This window comes from Python bivittatus, unplaced genomic scaffold (assembly GCF_059951505.1).
Source record: "Python bivittatus isolate LINGU-HERP-01145 unplaced genomic scaffold, Pbiv_v1 ctg000480_np1212, whole genome shotgun sequence".
NCBI lineage: Eukaryota > Metazoa > Chordata > Lepidosauria > Squamata > Pythonidae > Python > Python bivittatus.
The window spans coordinates 89536577-89551624 of NW_028277075.1; the positions used below are offsets into that span (position 1 = coordinate 89536577).

Genomic DNA, 15048 nt, shown 5'->3' on the forward strand with positions numbered 1-15048 from the left:
TGTAAATAAATACATAAATTATAGTAAAGACACTTACATGGTTTCCCAGTTGTAATCTATAGCTGTGAAAGTTGGACCATCAGAAAGGCTGAATAAAGAAATAGAGATGCCTTTGAATTGTGATGCTGGGGAACGTTGTTGAGATTACCTTGGATTCAATATTAGATGAGCTAAAACCAGACTACAGCCTGGAAGAACTAACCATGAAGCTAAAGCTTAAATATTTTGGACAATGCAAAAGCAAGAGTCATTGCAGAACTTGCTAATTCTTGGAAAGATCAAAAGCAGTTGAAAAAAGAGGCAGACAAAAACAAAACTCAAAAAGCAGTTATTGACATGCAATCCTGGTGAAATGATATCCATTGGGTCAGAAAGGGTCAGAAGTGATTGAGCGACTGAATGAAAACAATATACAAGAGAAAATTCTACCTGTCTTAAAGATCCAGTAAATAGCAAACCATAAACCGACTACCTACAGTTGTGAAAAGGTAAGTACACCCCACTGATTTTTTTAAAACTTTAAAAATATATTTCAACATACAGATATTTGATCTTCATTTCAACAATATTGATAGATAAAGGTGATATAATATAACAAGTGTCACACACAATTTACATTTTGTTGTCCAGTGCGTAATTTAAATAAACATAAATTAAAATTTTGCATGTGGAAAAAGTACACTCTTGGCTCTAATACCCGATAATGCCCCCTTTGGCAGAAACAACTTCAAGTAGGCATTTTTTGTAACTGTCTACCAGTCTCTGATATTGACTGGGTAGAATTTTTTCCCCACTCCTCCATGCGGTTTTTCAGCTGTGCAATCTTTGAGGGGTTTCTTGCAAGCACAGCCCATTTCATATCACCCCACAGCATCTCAATGGGATTTAGTTCCAAAGTTTGACTTGGCCATTCCAGAACCCTCCATTTCTTTTCTTTTCAGCCATTTATTGGTGGATTTACTGGGATGTTTAGAGTCATTGTCATGTTGCAAGGTTCACTTTCAGTTGAGCTTCAATCTTCTGACATATGGTCTCACATTACCCTCAAGCACTCTCTGGAACAATGAAGGATTCATAGAGGATTCCATGATGGAGAGCTGCCAGGCCCTGATAACAGCAAAACAACCCCAAACCATAACTTTTCCATCACAGTGCTTTACAATTGGTATTGGGTTCTTCTGGTGAAATGCTGTCTTTGGTTTTCTCCAAACATGTATTTTGGTACTGTACAAATAACTCTTATCTTTGCGTCATCTATCCAGAGCACATTGTTCCAGAAGTCCTGGCCTTTGCCTAGGTGTTCATGAGCAAAATTTAATCTTGTCCTGATGTTCTTTCTGGACAGCAAAATTTTTCTCCTGGCACACTTCTTATGTTGATCTAATTTGTGCAGCTTCTTTCTAATGGTAGACTGATGCACTTTGACATCAGTAGTGGCAAGAGCTACCTGTAGGTCCCATGGTGAAATTCTGGGGTTCTTAGACACTTCTTTCAGCATCTTGTGTTCTGTTCTTGGGCTTAACGTTCTGGGACAGCCTGGCCTGGGCAAGTTGGCAACGGTTTGAAATCTCCATTTGTAGATGATCTTCTGGACAGTGGAATGATTGATGTCCAATTGTTTGGCAATCTTTTTAGATCCTTTTCCAGACTCAGGCATTTATAACCTTCTTTCTGAAGGCCTCAGAGAGCTCTTTCAATCTGGGTGTGGTGATACCACCCACTTCAACAACAAAGAGCAAATCAAACTAAATGTCTGAGGTTTCAGTAGGACAGGTTCCTCCCAGATACTCCCTAACAATGTTCTAATCATTTGCATCTGATCTGGTGTACCTGTTTCTAATTTTAGTTATTTGAGGTAGTTATAAATGTAGGGGTGTGCTTACTTTCTCCACATGCACAATTTGCATTTATGTTTATTTAAATTACCCAATGGATTACAAAATGTAATAGTACATGATATTTGTTATATTCTGTCCCCTTTCTTTATCAATATTATTGAAATGAAGATCAAATATCTGTATGTTGAACAAGTCAAAAATTTCAGTGGGGTATACTTCTTCACATGACTGTATTTAATAATTAATATATTCAAATTATCCATGTAGAAGGGTTGAATGAACTTATCTATCTTCTAGAATCTATGCTAACTGAATTTTCACAAAATTTATTTGAGTTTTTTTTTTTTAATTTGATGCTGTATGAGAATGTTAAAAACAGTTTTAGATCTAGTCTTGCTGTTCTTCAACAGAAGGCCCCTATTTGGTAGAAGAGTTTGAGCTCCAGCGGTGGTAATTCTTTCTAACCCTCTTTTCAGCTCTTCAGTTCTGTAAAGCAACTTTTCAAGAAGTGGGGTGGGGGGACCAGGGAAAGGGAATCCGTTAAAAGCTGCCTTCTCTCCCCCCACCTCTGATTAACAAAGCCACAATAAAGTGGAGCCTTACAAGCCTTCCATGGCAGAAGGTTCCAAACTGTTGGGCTATATTCAGTGTTATTGACACTCACATAACAGAACTCCTTTCCCCCTGCCCTCCCATTGCTCCCAGTTCTGCTTCAGAGTCCCTCTAGTATTCTAAAGCAAATGCCATTTTGTCCACAGGCAAACACAATTAGATATATCCACAGGCATTATAATCAAAAAGCTCCTAACTGCAAGTCTGGCATTGACAAAATATTGAGCAAAGCCTTGATTCATAACATCAACATAAAGGCAGATTCATTTCGATTTTTCAGAAATGGCAAATAAGAAATATAAACTTCTTTTCTTTCCAATCTTGTTTTGCAGCAGTAGCACCACCACCAAGTGGAGGAATGGTAATGATGCAGCTCAATATACCCAATAATCCTCAGCCTCGGCCCCTTTCCCCTCCTCAGTGGAAGCAGAATAAATATTATTGCGACCATCAAAGAGGGCAGAAATCAACAGATTTTGGTTCATTGGACAGTTGTCCACAGGTATATCTTATCCTATGTTTTGAAAACCTGGATATTTTCAGGAAGGGAAACATCCAGTTCACAAGTTTGTTGAAATGTTTGTATCCATGTTGGATGTTTAGATATTGAAGGAAGGATGAAAGTGTAATTCAGATTATCAATTGGAAATTATCTCTGTGGTTTTGGAACTGGGAAGGACTGGGTTCCCCATAATTGAAATGCTGTCACCCACCACAAGATTTATTAAGAAAGCCACCCAAGTCTAAAGTCCAGTACTATAAGAAAATTAACAAAAAGTTAAGTTGACTGAGGAAGAGATTGGGGTATTACTAGAATTCCAGAATCAGGAACTTTCTAAAAAATATCCAAGAATGTGTAGAAATAGAGTATTTTCTGTTCATTTGTTTGTTTACTTGCCAGTTATGTTGATGTTATGCCTCATAACTATAGAAAAGAGAGAATCACCCTTTCTAGGAACTGCTAAGTGTGAGAGTTCAACAGGTTACAGACCACAGAATCACTTGTACTCAGTGAAAATGATTTAAACTAGGCCCCTGAGTGTATTAAAAGCACAGATTTCCCCACGTTCTGACAAAATCATGTATAATTATTCTGTCTCCTCTTTTTATTAAAATAACAGTTACAACATAGTCCACAAATAGGTAGCCCTGCCACATCTCCAGCCCAGTCACCGGCACCAACTCAGCTTTCAAATATGAAGAACATCCGTCCCACCTTAACGCCTCTTCCAATTGTGCCCCCATTCTCTCGACATTTTGTTCCTGGACAAGGTAAAAATTCCCATTTGTTAAATACTGAGTTATACTTTATATTACTTTTAAATTTTAATTAGGAAATTACATGCTGTTTCTTAAAAAAAAAAAAAAAAAAAGTTTTGCTTTCCCATTGGTATCCTCATTCAACTGCCCTCCAAGTAAGAATACAGTTTGTGTTGATTGCTAGCAATGTGGCATTTATGAATTTTAGATATTGATGCTGTTGCACAGAGATTTTTAATTGCGTTATCACAAGGGACAAATCAGTGTGAGGAGCCTTTGCCTCCACACTTTTTGGGCTCCTCGCATCATCCCTGACTGATGGCCACACTTCAGTGAGTTATTGCAGTTTTCTTGAAGTCTTTATTTGATTGGGTGTTCATTAGTATACTCAGGTAACTTTATTAACTTTGACTTCATATAAGAAGTTTACAATAGATTGGGGCTGGCAATCCTGATTACGAGGTTTTGCATCTGTCACATTCTTTTGGGTCATGATTTAGGTAAGCTATGTCTTATTTGCATATTATGGTATCTTTGCATGTGATGTAATCATTGTACAATGACATACTGTATTTTACTTAGCCCACTCTGTCCTGTGATCCCAGGACAAATTAAACACATTTATTTCATCACATGCAGTTCTTCTCCATGCTGCTATATAAGATTTGGGTTTTTTTTTAATGTTACATCTGATAAGAGACATCAAGTGGTGATCCTTCTATTTGCCTTTTTTATAATGGATTGCCTTTTTTAGTATAATATGCTCCTTTGAATAATAATATACATAGCTGAAAGCCTACTTCTAAGGGTGGTTGGGGGGGAACCTCATAGGAACAACAGGCTTATGATATAGGGGGTTGCTATAAAAAAGGAAAATAAGGGGAAATTGGTGAGCTACCTTCACACAACACCATTGGACTGAAAACTTATATTACTTACATTGTAAATCATCTTGCACTTCAGATGAAGTTTTCCCTACGTTAAAGATTTCTACAATTTTTGCTAAAAATAAATCTTTAAAAATACAAAATACTCTTAATTCAACAGTTGCCCATTCTTAACATTGGTATTTTAATTTAAAATCATGTTTGTTTCTGTGTATTTCTTCAGGAGATGCCAGATACCCCTTACTTGGCCAGCCTTTGCAGTACAATCCTTCTCTGCCACATGGGCACATTGCAGGTCCACAGGTACGAAAAATGGGCTTTCTTTATTTACACTAGGCTGTCAAGTAGGATGGCACGAACTAGCTGTCAGAAAACAGGATAAAATCTCCTTAATCTTACAACACATGGACAGACTCAACCACAGTTTCAGCTGAGAAATTATTAACATCTTGGACCAAGACAAATCCAAAAATGCTAGGGAATTCCTGGAAACTTAGCATTCAGACAAATCGGCCACCATAGACAGATAGATATAAACCACATTTACACACCATTCAAAAAAGCTAAGAAGGAAACAAAAAGACCAGAATACATCCTCTCCAGAAACCAACATCCAGATCAGGGATTAACACCAGACAAACAATCAAGCAGAAAACAATACCCTAATCAAGGAACTACCAAGGAGAAAACCATACCCCTACCAACAATGGCAGGGCAAGCTACCCTGTATAAACAGGGAACAAACGCACACTCGCTTGCACTGATGATGTTACCTAGTTGGGTAATAAAATGTCTGCAAACAACCAACCAAGCTCAGAGAGCACCAAGGACTCCAAAGGATAGCACTTATTTGTAAATCTAAATGTATGTGCCTAAATGAGAAAACATACTTCTGTCAAATATTAGCTGCTTTCCTAAGAGAGGAAATGCTTATTACATTGTCTCCTTTTAGAAAGTGATCCTTTTGGACATATGGTATATGCACACTGGAATACCATATGCATTTAGCAAGATGTAGTTATCTCCATTAACAAAGTTGGGATTATTTTAGGTGCAAACATGTGATAATGTTTTACATCACTTTGAATACTGTGCATATCAATTTTTCTTTAAAGTAAACCTTGGGTAATTGTCTCTTACGTGTACAGGATGTGACTTAAAAGGACAGTTAATGCTGCAAACATAGCTTAGTATTTGCCTCTTGAAACAACATAGTACTTAGAACTGCTGGTACTATGTGTATTTGTTGTCTTGATCAGAGAAAAGGTGCAGTTAAATCTAGATTTGGGGATAACAATCATCAAGGCTTTACTTGGATCAAAAATACGTAATTACCTGTGTTGCCTTCAATAAGGCAGGAGCATTGGCATTATGCTATTTGGATATCATTAAACACATTCCAACTCAATGGATAAATGATTTATGATTTATATTCCATCTTTCTGCCAATAGGATTTTCAAGGCAGCTAACAATAACAAACAAAACATAAGCACTTAAAATAGTTAACACTTAAAAATATCATGAAACAGTTAAATTCATAGCACTATTTCATGAATTCAAGTTACAGGATGCTAGACCTCTTTCCAAGAAGAAAAAGCAGTATTGTTTAAATGGCCCCATTAAGATTGATCATATGGTCGTCTTCATTCTTTGTGGTTGGAAAATGTGTGTGCGGGGAGTAGGAGAAATATCATTCCTAGTCAATTTTTTGTGTACATGTATCTGAATTCTCTCTCTTTCTCTCTCAACCTCTCTCTCTCCCTCCCTACCCCCCACCCCTATTTTAGTGTCAGCCAGGAAACAGACATGGAAATAGAGGAAGAAAACCAGCCAAAAAGGCTGCTTCAGCAGATCTTGGTGCAGGAGAACCAGGCATGTAACTCATTGTCTGGCACTACTTCTTGATGCAACTATAGTACTGATGAAGTATATTATATTTCTTTTTCATACTGCTCTGTTGGCATAACTATTGTCTGGAGATGAATCCAGGTCATAGTAGTGGTTCTTAACCTGTGTGTTGCAAGCCAAAATGAGTTGACATGCATATTAGGGTGGGTCACCATGGTCCTATTAATAAATTGAAATTTTCTTTGGCACAAGTATATTGATTCCCAGATGTGTGATTAACGGAATTTAGCTGATTTGACAATCTATGTTCAGTGAACAGCAGGGGGCAAGTTTGACCTTAAGTGAACAGGTATGCTTTCTCATACCTTTGAGAGTTACCCCCTTCTCTCACCAGCTTCTAATTCTCAGTGTCTATACCCTCCTCTTCCTGCTGACTCACAGTGGCTTTCCCTGGGCAATTCTGCATCAGTTGGTGTGCTCAATCGGCTATTATGTACTGTGACTGTGCAACAATCTGCAAACAGAGCATGACTTAAGGTATAGCCCTTCAAATATATGACCAACCTTTTAAATCTTCTACAAAATCAAACATTATCTTAATATAATAAATGGACCACTGCATTGTAAACCAGTTGGAGTTTCCAGGTGGTCTTCAAGGCAATGTCATGTAGATGTTAAACAGGATGGGAGGGAGAACGTGTTCTGGGGCATCCCATATTGGGGCACCCACAGACTCAATCTCTCTCATTCTCTGACTGATTGGACCTATCTACTTGGAAAGCAGTAGAAACATCACAAAACAGTACCTCCCACTCCCAGCCCTCACAGATGGTCCAGAAGAATGCTGTAATCAACAGTATCAAAAGCTGCCAAGAGGACTAGCGGAACAAGGATGGTTGCATTCCCACCATCCACACCTGCTGTAAGTCATCAGGAAGCAAGACAAGGTGGTTCCATTGCATATCCCAGCCTGAATCCTGACTGACAGGAGTCCAGATAATCCATTTCTTCCAGAGCCCTCTGTAACTGTCACCTTATCACTTTCTTCACAACTTGCCCCCAAAGGGGTGGTTGAATATAAGACAGTAGTTGTCCAGTGTTGTTGAATCCGGGGCAGATTCTTTGAAGAGGGGATGGACCAATGCCTCTTTCAAGGCAACTGGAATCTCCTTCATTCATAATGAGGCATTGACTACAGCCTGTATCCAACCCCCAGTTATCTCCAGTGCCATTTAAATTAGCCAGGCAGGGCAGGGATCAAATTCACAAGTCCACTTCCTGAAGACTCAACCTCCTCTCCTCGTAACAAGATGCGTTCTCTGTCCCACCGATCCAGCTTCCAACTCAGAGCAAATGCAAGCAGTTCTGCACTCGGTGGATCCTCCTGCTCATCTTTAGGTCAGAGCTACTCTAAATAGCACAGCTGACTGGCATTATGCAGATCAAATAAGGGCTAAGTATCCCCACTGAGTAGGCTTGGACTTGAGCTCTACTTGTGTCCAGTCATATTCACTTCTTATTTGCCATTAGAGTTGCTCCAGGCATCCTTTCACCCACTTCATTTCCTAAAGCTCCCTGGTAAACTAAGGAGCCCCTCAGGCTCTGTGGATGGAGGGAAGCCACTCAGGAGCAATCTTGTCAAGTGCCTACGTTACCTCCATTATCCAGATGCCCACGGAACTGCTTTCCAGGTAGCTGGGAAATTCCCCAAGTGATGTTTGGAAACCCTCTGGATCCGTTAGCTGCCTGTACATACCCTTTGTATAGTTAATACTGTGTATGTTGCTGCCACATCTGGAACATATGTAAAGCCAAACTTTTTTTTTTTTACAACTGAGGTATTGTTGACAGATAACTCTTTAAACCATCCCTTTCTGGCAGTTAAGTATTTGGCTATTTCAGTAGAGTGAATGCTGTGTGTGTGTCTCAGTTCAGTTCCTACCATTAGAGAAAAGGCGAAGTAACTGTTTCTTTTGGAACTTTTCCTCAGGAGTTGGACATTGTTATAACAGTGACAGCAATAAAAAAGACTTAGCAAAGCATGTATTATTAAATTAAATTCTAGCTACTTTAATAGTCCCTTAGTGTATAGCCTCAAACCTTCAGAAAGATAGGAGACCCTGAATTATATTTCCCTAATTGTTAAAGTATGGCAGCACTGATATTAACTCATGGCTTTATGCTATAAGCCTCCATTAAATACATTTCAAAGTGGCTTTCACTTGATTATGGAATCTATTTGCCCTTTTCAGATCCTGAGGGTATTACTGAATTGGAATAGCGGTAGGTTGAGGAACAAAGCCAACATTTTATTACCAGGCAATCACACAATTTTGTACATGGGCCACTCTTTAGTAAAGGACCAATATACTATATCTCATAATGGTCATTTTAAATCCTGTGTTCTCCTTCAGTTATAGGAAAAGTTTTGGAAATTACTGAGCTGCCAGAAGGAATAACTCGTGCAGAAGCTGAAAAATTATTTGTGGAACTTCTTAAAGTTGGTGCCAAGATTCGGTGGCTACGAGATCCTCCATCTGTGCAGCTGCATCAGCCACACCAACACCACCATCGCTACTGTGGGAGTGGAGATAGTAATGCAAACACGGAACCCTCCAAACTTAGTGACTTGGCATCTACATATACAGTTCTGGCAACGTTTCCCACCATGTCAGCAGCCCAAAATGCATTGAAGAAACAAAGTAACTCACTGAACAAGTTTAGGTTGAGAACAAGCAAGAAGCATTACGACTTTCACATTCTGGAAAGAGCTAGTTCTCAGTAACAGCTGTGGCATTGAACCTTCAGCCTTTATTACTTCCATGTCCTTATCTCTTCTACTTGATTGGCTTGATGTTATTATTTTTTTTTGTTGTTGTCTTCATAAAACCCCTTGGATGTCATACTCCAGTGAAGTCTTTTAAGAATAAACCCAGTGATCCCGGAGAAGATGCAGGAAAAAAAATAAGTTAAATCATCAACTTACAAAACATGGCTGTGATATGATGAAACGGACAGGCAGCCTTCTATGATGAATGCTATTAAAAAGCCCCTTTTGTAATAGTTTTGTTTTATATTTCTAAATTCTTGTATCAGGTCTAAAGCTCTGTTGTACAGCAAACTTTTATTCATAAGGAATAACCATATTCTTATCTGCATTTTGTAATCCCTTTGTATAAAGCCAGCATGCTTCTCTCAGTTTAAGAGCAGGGAACCGGGGTTGAAAAAGAAAGAGAGAAGAGCTTCAAAGGAATTACACTCTGTTTCTCGCCCAACACGCAAAAGGCAACGAAGGTAGCAGATTTCTCTTCCCTTTGGTTCCTCTCCCAAAGTAACAGAGTCCTACAGTAACTACTGAAGACCTTCTCCACCCCTTCCCTTTCTTGATTCCTTTAGGAAATGTGAATGGTAACTGCCAATAAATTCTACTTTTGAGCATCTTGTTTCTATTCTAACAGAATAAATATTAAAAAGGAAAAAAATGACCATCGCCAATGATTTTAACTGGAACCCATTAGTTTTCAGTTAACAGTAAAAGGTGACTCTCCAAATGATAAAAAGTTTGCACTTTAATTGTGTTCCCATCAATATGTTTGTTTCTTTACCTTTTTTTTTTTTTTTTTTTTTTTACTGTAAGAGTGATCACATTTGATAAGTGCTGGAAACTTCTTAAGTGGTTTAGATATGTTTTTTCATCATTTGTAGAGGATCACTGGACATCAAATGATTCATTGCACATATAAAGGAGACACCTTTTTCAATTTCTGTATAATTTGCAAGGCTGTACAATGTGTGCTGATGCAAGCCTTCAGTTTGGGAAAAAAAATAAATGTTTACAAATATACATTTTCTAGAGTGCTATTTTAAAAAAGAAGACTACTTCAAAGCTGGTATATTGTGAGAGAGATCCTCACTGTAAGGCAGCTGAGTATCTTCATCGTTACCCATTATTAAATGATAGTTTGATTATAAACTTAACAGATTTTAATGGTTTAATATTTCTGACAAATGAGGTTATATTGTAGTTCCTCATGAGAAACTTCAGTCTATTTACAAATTCAGAAACAAAAATGTAAGCCTTACAGTACAATTTCAGATGGGTTTAATAAAAATGTAATATTTTAGATACTAACTGGAATATATGTAGATACAGCAGAAGCACAGTAGAAACTCAGCTGTAGGTCATCGATGAGGTCAAATCTGTCATGGGAAACCTGGTACAGTCCAAATGCTTGGCTGAAATTCCCCTAAATTCTGGTCATTAACCTTGCTAGTTGTGACTCTGGGAATTTGTAATCCAAAACAACTGAGGGATGTATGATTACTTGCTCTAGATTAGGCCCTAGAAAGTACTTGAATTGAAGGACACTTAAAAAACATTTATAGACAGATGTGCAGGTGTTTTGGACTTCAGTTTGTCTCTGTCTTAACTAGTTTGGCCAATTACAAGGAATTGTTAGATTTATAGTCCAAAAAAACCTGGGGACACTGAATGCTATCTGTCATGCAGTACAGTATGATAGTTAACACGTCAGTGGTCTGGGACAAACTGCCACATCAAAGGCATCTGGAACAGAATGTTGTGTATAGTTCTTTCATATGAACGCTAGGAACCTTGAAACCAAGATTTGGGAAGTGATTGGAGAAGGTAAATATAAGGAGTATAATAGAAATTTGCAAAATAGTGAAAAAATTAAAAAATGTGTAAGAGCATCCCTCCTTCCTTTACATATCACAATGTGCCACAGCTTGTTTAAGAAACTACTTTGTGCAGGATTCACACAATGTAAACTATTGTTTACAAACCACAATGGCTGAGTTCACTTATGGGTTTGACCTAAAGTGTTCTATTAACTTAGTAAGAATCAAGAGAATCATTGTATTGCTCTGAATTTCATAGGCAGTTTGTGGAGTCTTGTACAGAACATTTGCAAGTGAGTATCAGGCCCTTGATTTAGCCATGATCATGTACATATTTAAATATTCTCTTAATGTGTACTCTATCCTTTAGATATATCCTATCCCTTATTTCTGTGCAAAACAGACAGATTTGCTCCAAGCTTTCTATGTTCAGCTTTTAGAAAAGTAACTGAAGACATTTCTGCATGAAGCACCTGTAAGTGGTAGAAGATATCTGCTGGAGTAAAAGGAAGGATAGCATAAGCAAGCTATGGATTTCCTCATTTTTATTTCTTCCTTGTCGGATATATGCCTGAAGTCTTAACCAATCTTGTATAATTAGGGAGGGAAAACCCACAGTTCTGAAAAACTAAATTAGGAAAAAATGTGTTCTTTTAAGATAAATGTGCAAATCTTATACAATAATTTCAGGAGTATATTTAGGAGCATGTCTTAAATTCAGTGGTATACTTCCAAGTGATATAACCCTGCAGGCTAAATCTCTTACTGATCTATCTCTAAATTATTAATTTAATCCTATTAAAATATTCCAAATACCGGAATTAATATTGAGACAGTATCCTCTACTTAAAAAAAAAAAAAAAAGCTGCATTGCTGCTTTCCATACGATAGTAAAAACAGAATGTAGCAATATTGGTATCTTTAGTTAAATGGTCAGAAAAAATGCATGTTCCAGGAATGAAAAACCAGTAAAACTAGATATTGATAATTGTGTCCTTGAACAATTGGTTCTGAAACTAAGTTTTAGATTGTAAAAAAAACTTGAAAAGAGGGAGAGGGGAAAAAAAGTGACAGTATGTTCACACAGTTCTAACAGGTTTTTAGATACTGGAATGTGGGTACTTGTGATCTTGGTTACAGTGATTCAGAACTAATAATTCTGAGGCTGGAGTATTGCACTGTGCTTTGCGTGGGGCTACCTTGGAAGACCAGTCAGAAATTGCAACTGGTATAGAAGGCAGCAGCCTGATTGTTAGGTGGAAGTCTCTATAAATGGGACAGCAATTTGCAGGTACTGCATTAGGCACCAATAGTTTCTGGGTACAATTCAAAATGCTGGTTTTGACTTTAAAAGCCTTATGTAGCTTAGTTCCAGATATCTCCAGGACTACCTCCTTCGAAGAGAATGTCCACCCTGTTCACCCAATGCAGGTGGAAATGCTGCAAGTCGCCCTCTCCAAGGGCAGGGAGGGGAGACCCAGAAGCAAAGTGTTTCAATTATGACCCCTGGCCTTTGGAATGGTCACATTCCAGAGGCCCCAGTGGCTCCAAACTTGGTGGCACTCATAAAAGTAGCAACCTGTTCTGTTCCAGAGGATCTTCAGGTTCTGACTGATAGGTTGTTTACTGGCAGGAGCTGTTGGTTAGCTGCTCCTGTTGATCTGTAATTTTGCAAGCTTTCTGTCTTTGGTACCTTGTCTTTGATAGTTTCATGGTATAATTTAAGGGTCTTGTGGTCTTAAGCTCTTGTATGTAAGTAAGCTGCCCTGAGTCATTTTGGAATGTGGCAATATACAAAAATTGTAATAATTTAATAAATAAGCTCCTACCCATACCATAAAATTGTATAAAGGTTCATCACAATGGGTGCTTTACAAACTGACAATATATTAAGCTAGGGGATTTCAAATGTTGCAATGCTGTGACCCCATAAAACAAATTTATGCAACCCCCTAAATAAAACGAATAGTTTAATTGGAGTCAGGGTTCAACAAAAAGTAAACATGGTGCTTACTTTTAATAATTAAATTTTAATCTATATAACAAAATAAGAGTAAACTGCAACAATTTTTGTATCAACTGTTTCCATATGTTTTACTTTTGTTCGGCTATATGCTTTCAGTGGGCAATATTTTCTGACAACACACTGAGATCATTCTACTCCAGTAGCAAAAGCACTTGTTTTTCAGCTTGAAAATAACTTTCATCATACTTTCTTGACAGGACTAATGATAGATTGCTGATCTCCAGCTTTTCTCTTACCATTTTGAAATGCTAGAAATTTAAAATAATGGCTAAAAATATTGAACTTCACTGCTATGTACCGTTCTGATAAACTTCTACACACCACGCCACCAGAGATAACAGAAACACTCAAATATTTCTGAGAGAATCCAAGGCCAAGTATTAGTGATTTCAATGGTCTGACCCACCTCTAAGTTGCATGGGATCTACCAGCAGCCACCACTCAAAATTTGAGAACCCCTAACATAATTATTGAAATGTTCCAAAGACACACAGTCACTTCAGCCATACAGTGGTGATATTTTTTTTCCTTTTTCCTTTAAGAGTGAAGAAAAGAACAATGAGTTAAATACACATTTCACTCTTATGTGTGTTTATTCAGAAGTAAATTCTTTTGAGCTTTGCAAGCACATAGAACTTAGCTGACCTTGTTAGTACTCAGACTGGAGACCACTTGAGGAGTCTTTATATTAAAATTCAGGAAGACTTATTCCACAATCCCCAGAGAATTTTGGTACCATAATAAAAAAAAAATTTAGTTGGCAAAATCTAGTTCCTAAAATAAAGTTTATTATCACCCTCATAAAACATCCTGGGATCTTTATAATAAAAAAAATTAATTGAAAGCCCAATCCCTACCAATGTAAAAAAATATGCATATATAGATCTAACAGTGCAAACATGTAATTAAAAGTAATTCCTACTGAGTTCAAGGGGACTTAGTCCTAGTGAAGTATATATGGAATTTCAGCTTGAAATATCAACCCAGACAGCCTATGATGCTAGAAACATATTGTCTGGTACCATAAGCACTCTAATGGAGTTTCCTAAAAGGGTGCAGTAGTGATTATGTCTATCTTGACTTAAAATTGGTAAAGACATTTTAACTAAAACTGATCCATTATGAACCTTGGCATGACTACCAAGTTATTCAAATTTCAATTAAGTTTGGTTAGAAACCCTGTTATTCTGTTCTTTGTTATAAGTGATCACAGAATGGCATATTCTGATATGATTGAGAACATATTGCCATCTTTGCTGGCAAGGCTTTCTTTAGGTCCAGCAGTAGAGAAAACTTCATCTGTTGGGTATTTGCCTGCCTATCACATTCAGGGGAGGCTGTGGGCTACAATGAAACGAGCTTCATGGGCTCACACATACTTTACATTTCTGAGATGCACATAGCCCAGGATATAGGAATAACCTACTGAGTTATTCCTCAATAACTTGCCCCAGAGGTTAAAATTTCTGATTTTTTATGACTTTCACAAAGTGATTTCATCTCAATGAAACAGCAGCACCCCATTTTAAAATAAAACTTATATGAAACAATACACAATATGCAATTATGACGATCAGGACACATAAGACAATAAAAGCGACATATACTATCATTACAGATTTCATTCCTTCTAAATGGATTGGTTGAATGGATTTTATGGGATCCTAAAAAACCAGGATCCCATAAAACCCGCAACCAATCGCAGGGGCAAGCACTCTTCTGGGCCCAAGCCTGAACAAGGCCAAGACACGGAAGTCAAGAGCTGGTTCCCAATATTGCACAACTGTATACAGTACTCCAATTTTGCATACAAATATTCTCGCGGTCCACGCTTGGAAAACCTGGGCTCTGTGAAACCTGCTAATCAAACAACTTCTTTTTTCCTCCCAAAAGTGGTCAGAGTGGCTCTAGGACATACTAGCTGCTGAACTGCAA

At 37.7% G+C, this 15048-nt stretch overlaps 1 protein-coding gene across 8 annotated transcripts in view; it reads left to right on the forward strand.

Moving 5' to 3' along the window:
* The window catches only part of R3HDM1 (R3H domain containing 1), a 62572-nt gene extending 52282 nt beyond the window's left edge, over positions 1-10290 (forward strand). For 7 of the 8 annotated variants that reach the window (XM_088146501.1, XM_088146502.1, XM_088146503.1 and 4 more), the window contains 5 exons: positions 2783-2952; positions 3572-3722; positions 4821-4900; positions 6386-6470; positions 8861-10290. In XM_088146501.1, the coding sequence (XP_088002627.1) occupies positions 2783-2952; positions 3572-3722; positions 4821-4900; positions 6386-6470; positions 8861-9231 (857 nt within the window). In that variant the 3' untranslated portion in view covers positions 9232-10290. Of the gene's footprint in view, positions 1-2782; positions 2953-3571; positions 3723-4820; positions 4901-6385; positions 6471-6887; positions 6984-8860 lie in introns of all 8 variants that reach the window. The other variant, XM_088146507.1, reaches the window with a different exon arrangement.
* The last annotated feature ends 4758 nt before the right edge of the window (positions 10291-15048 follow it).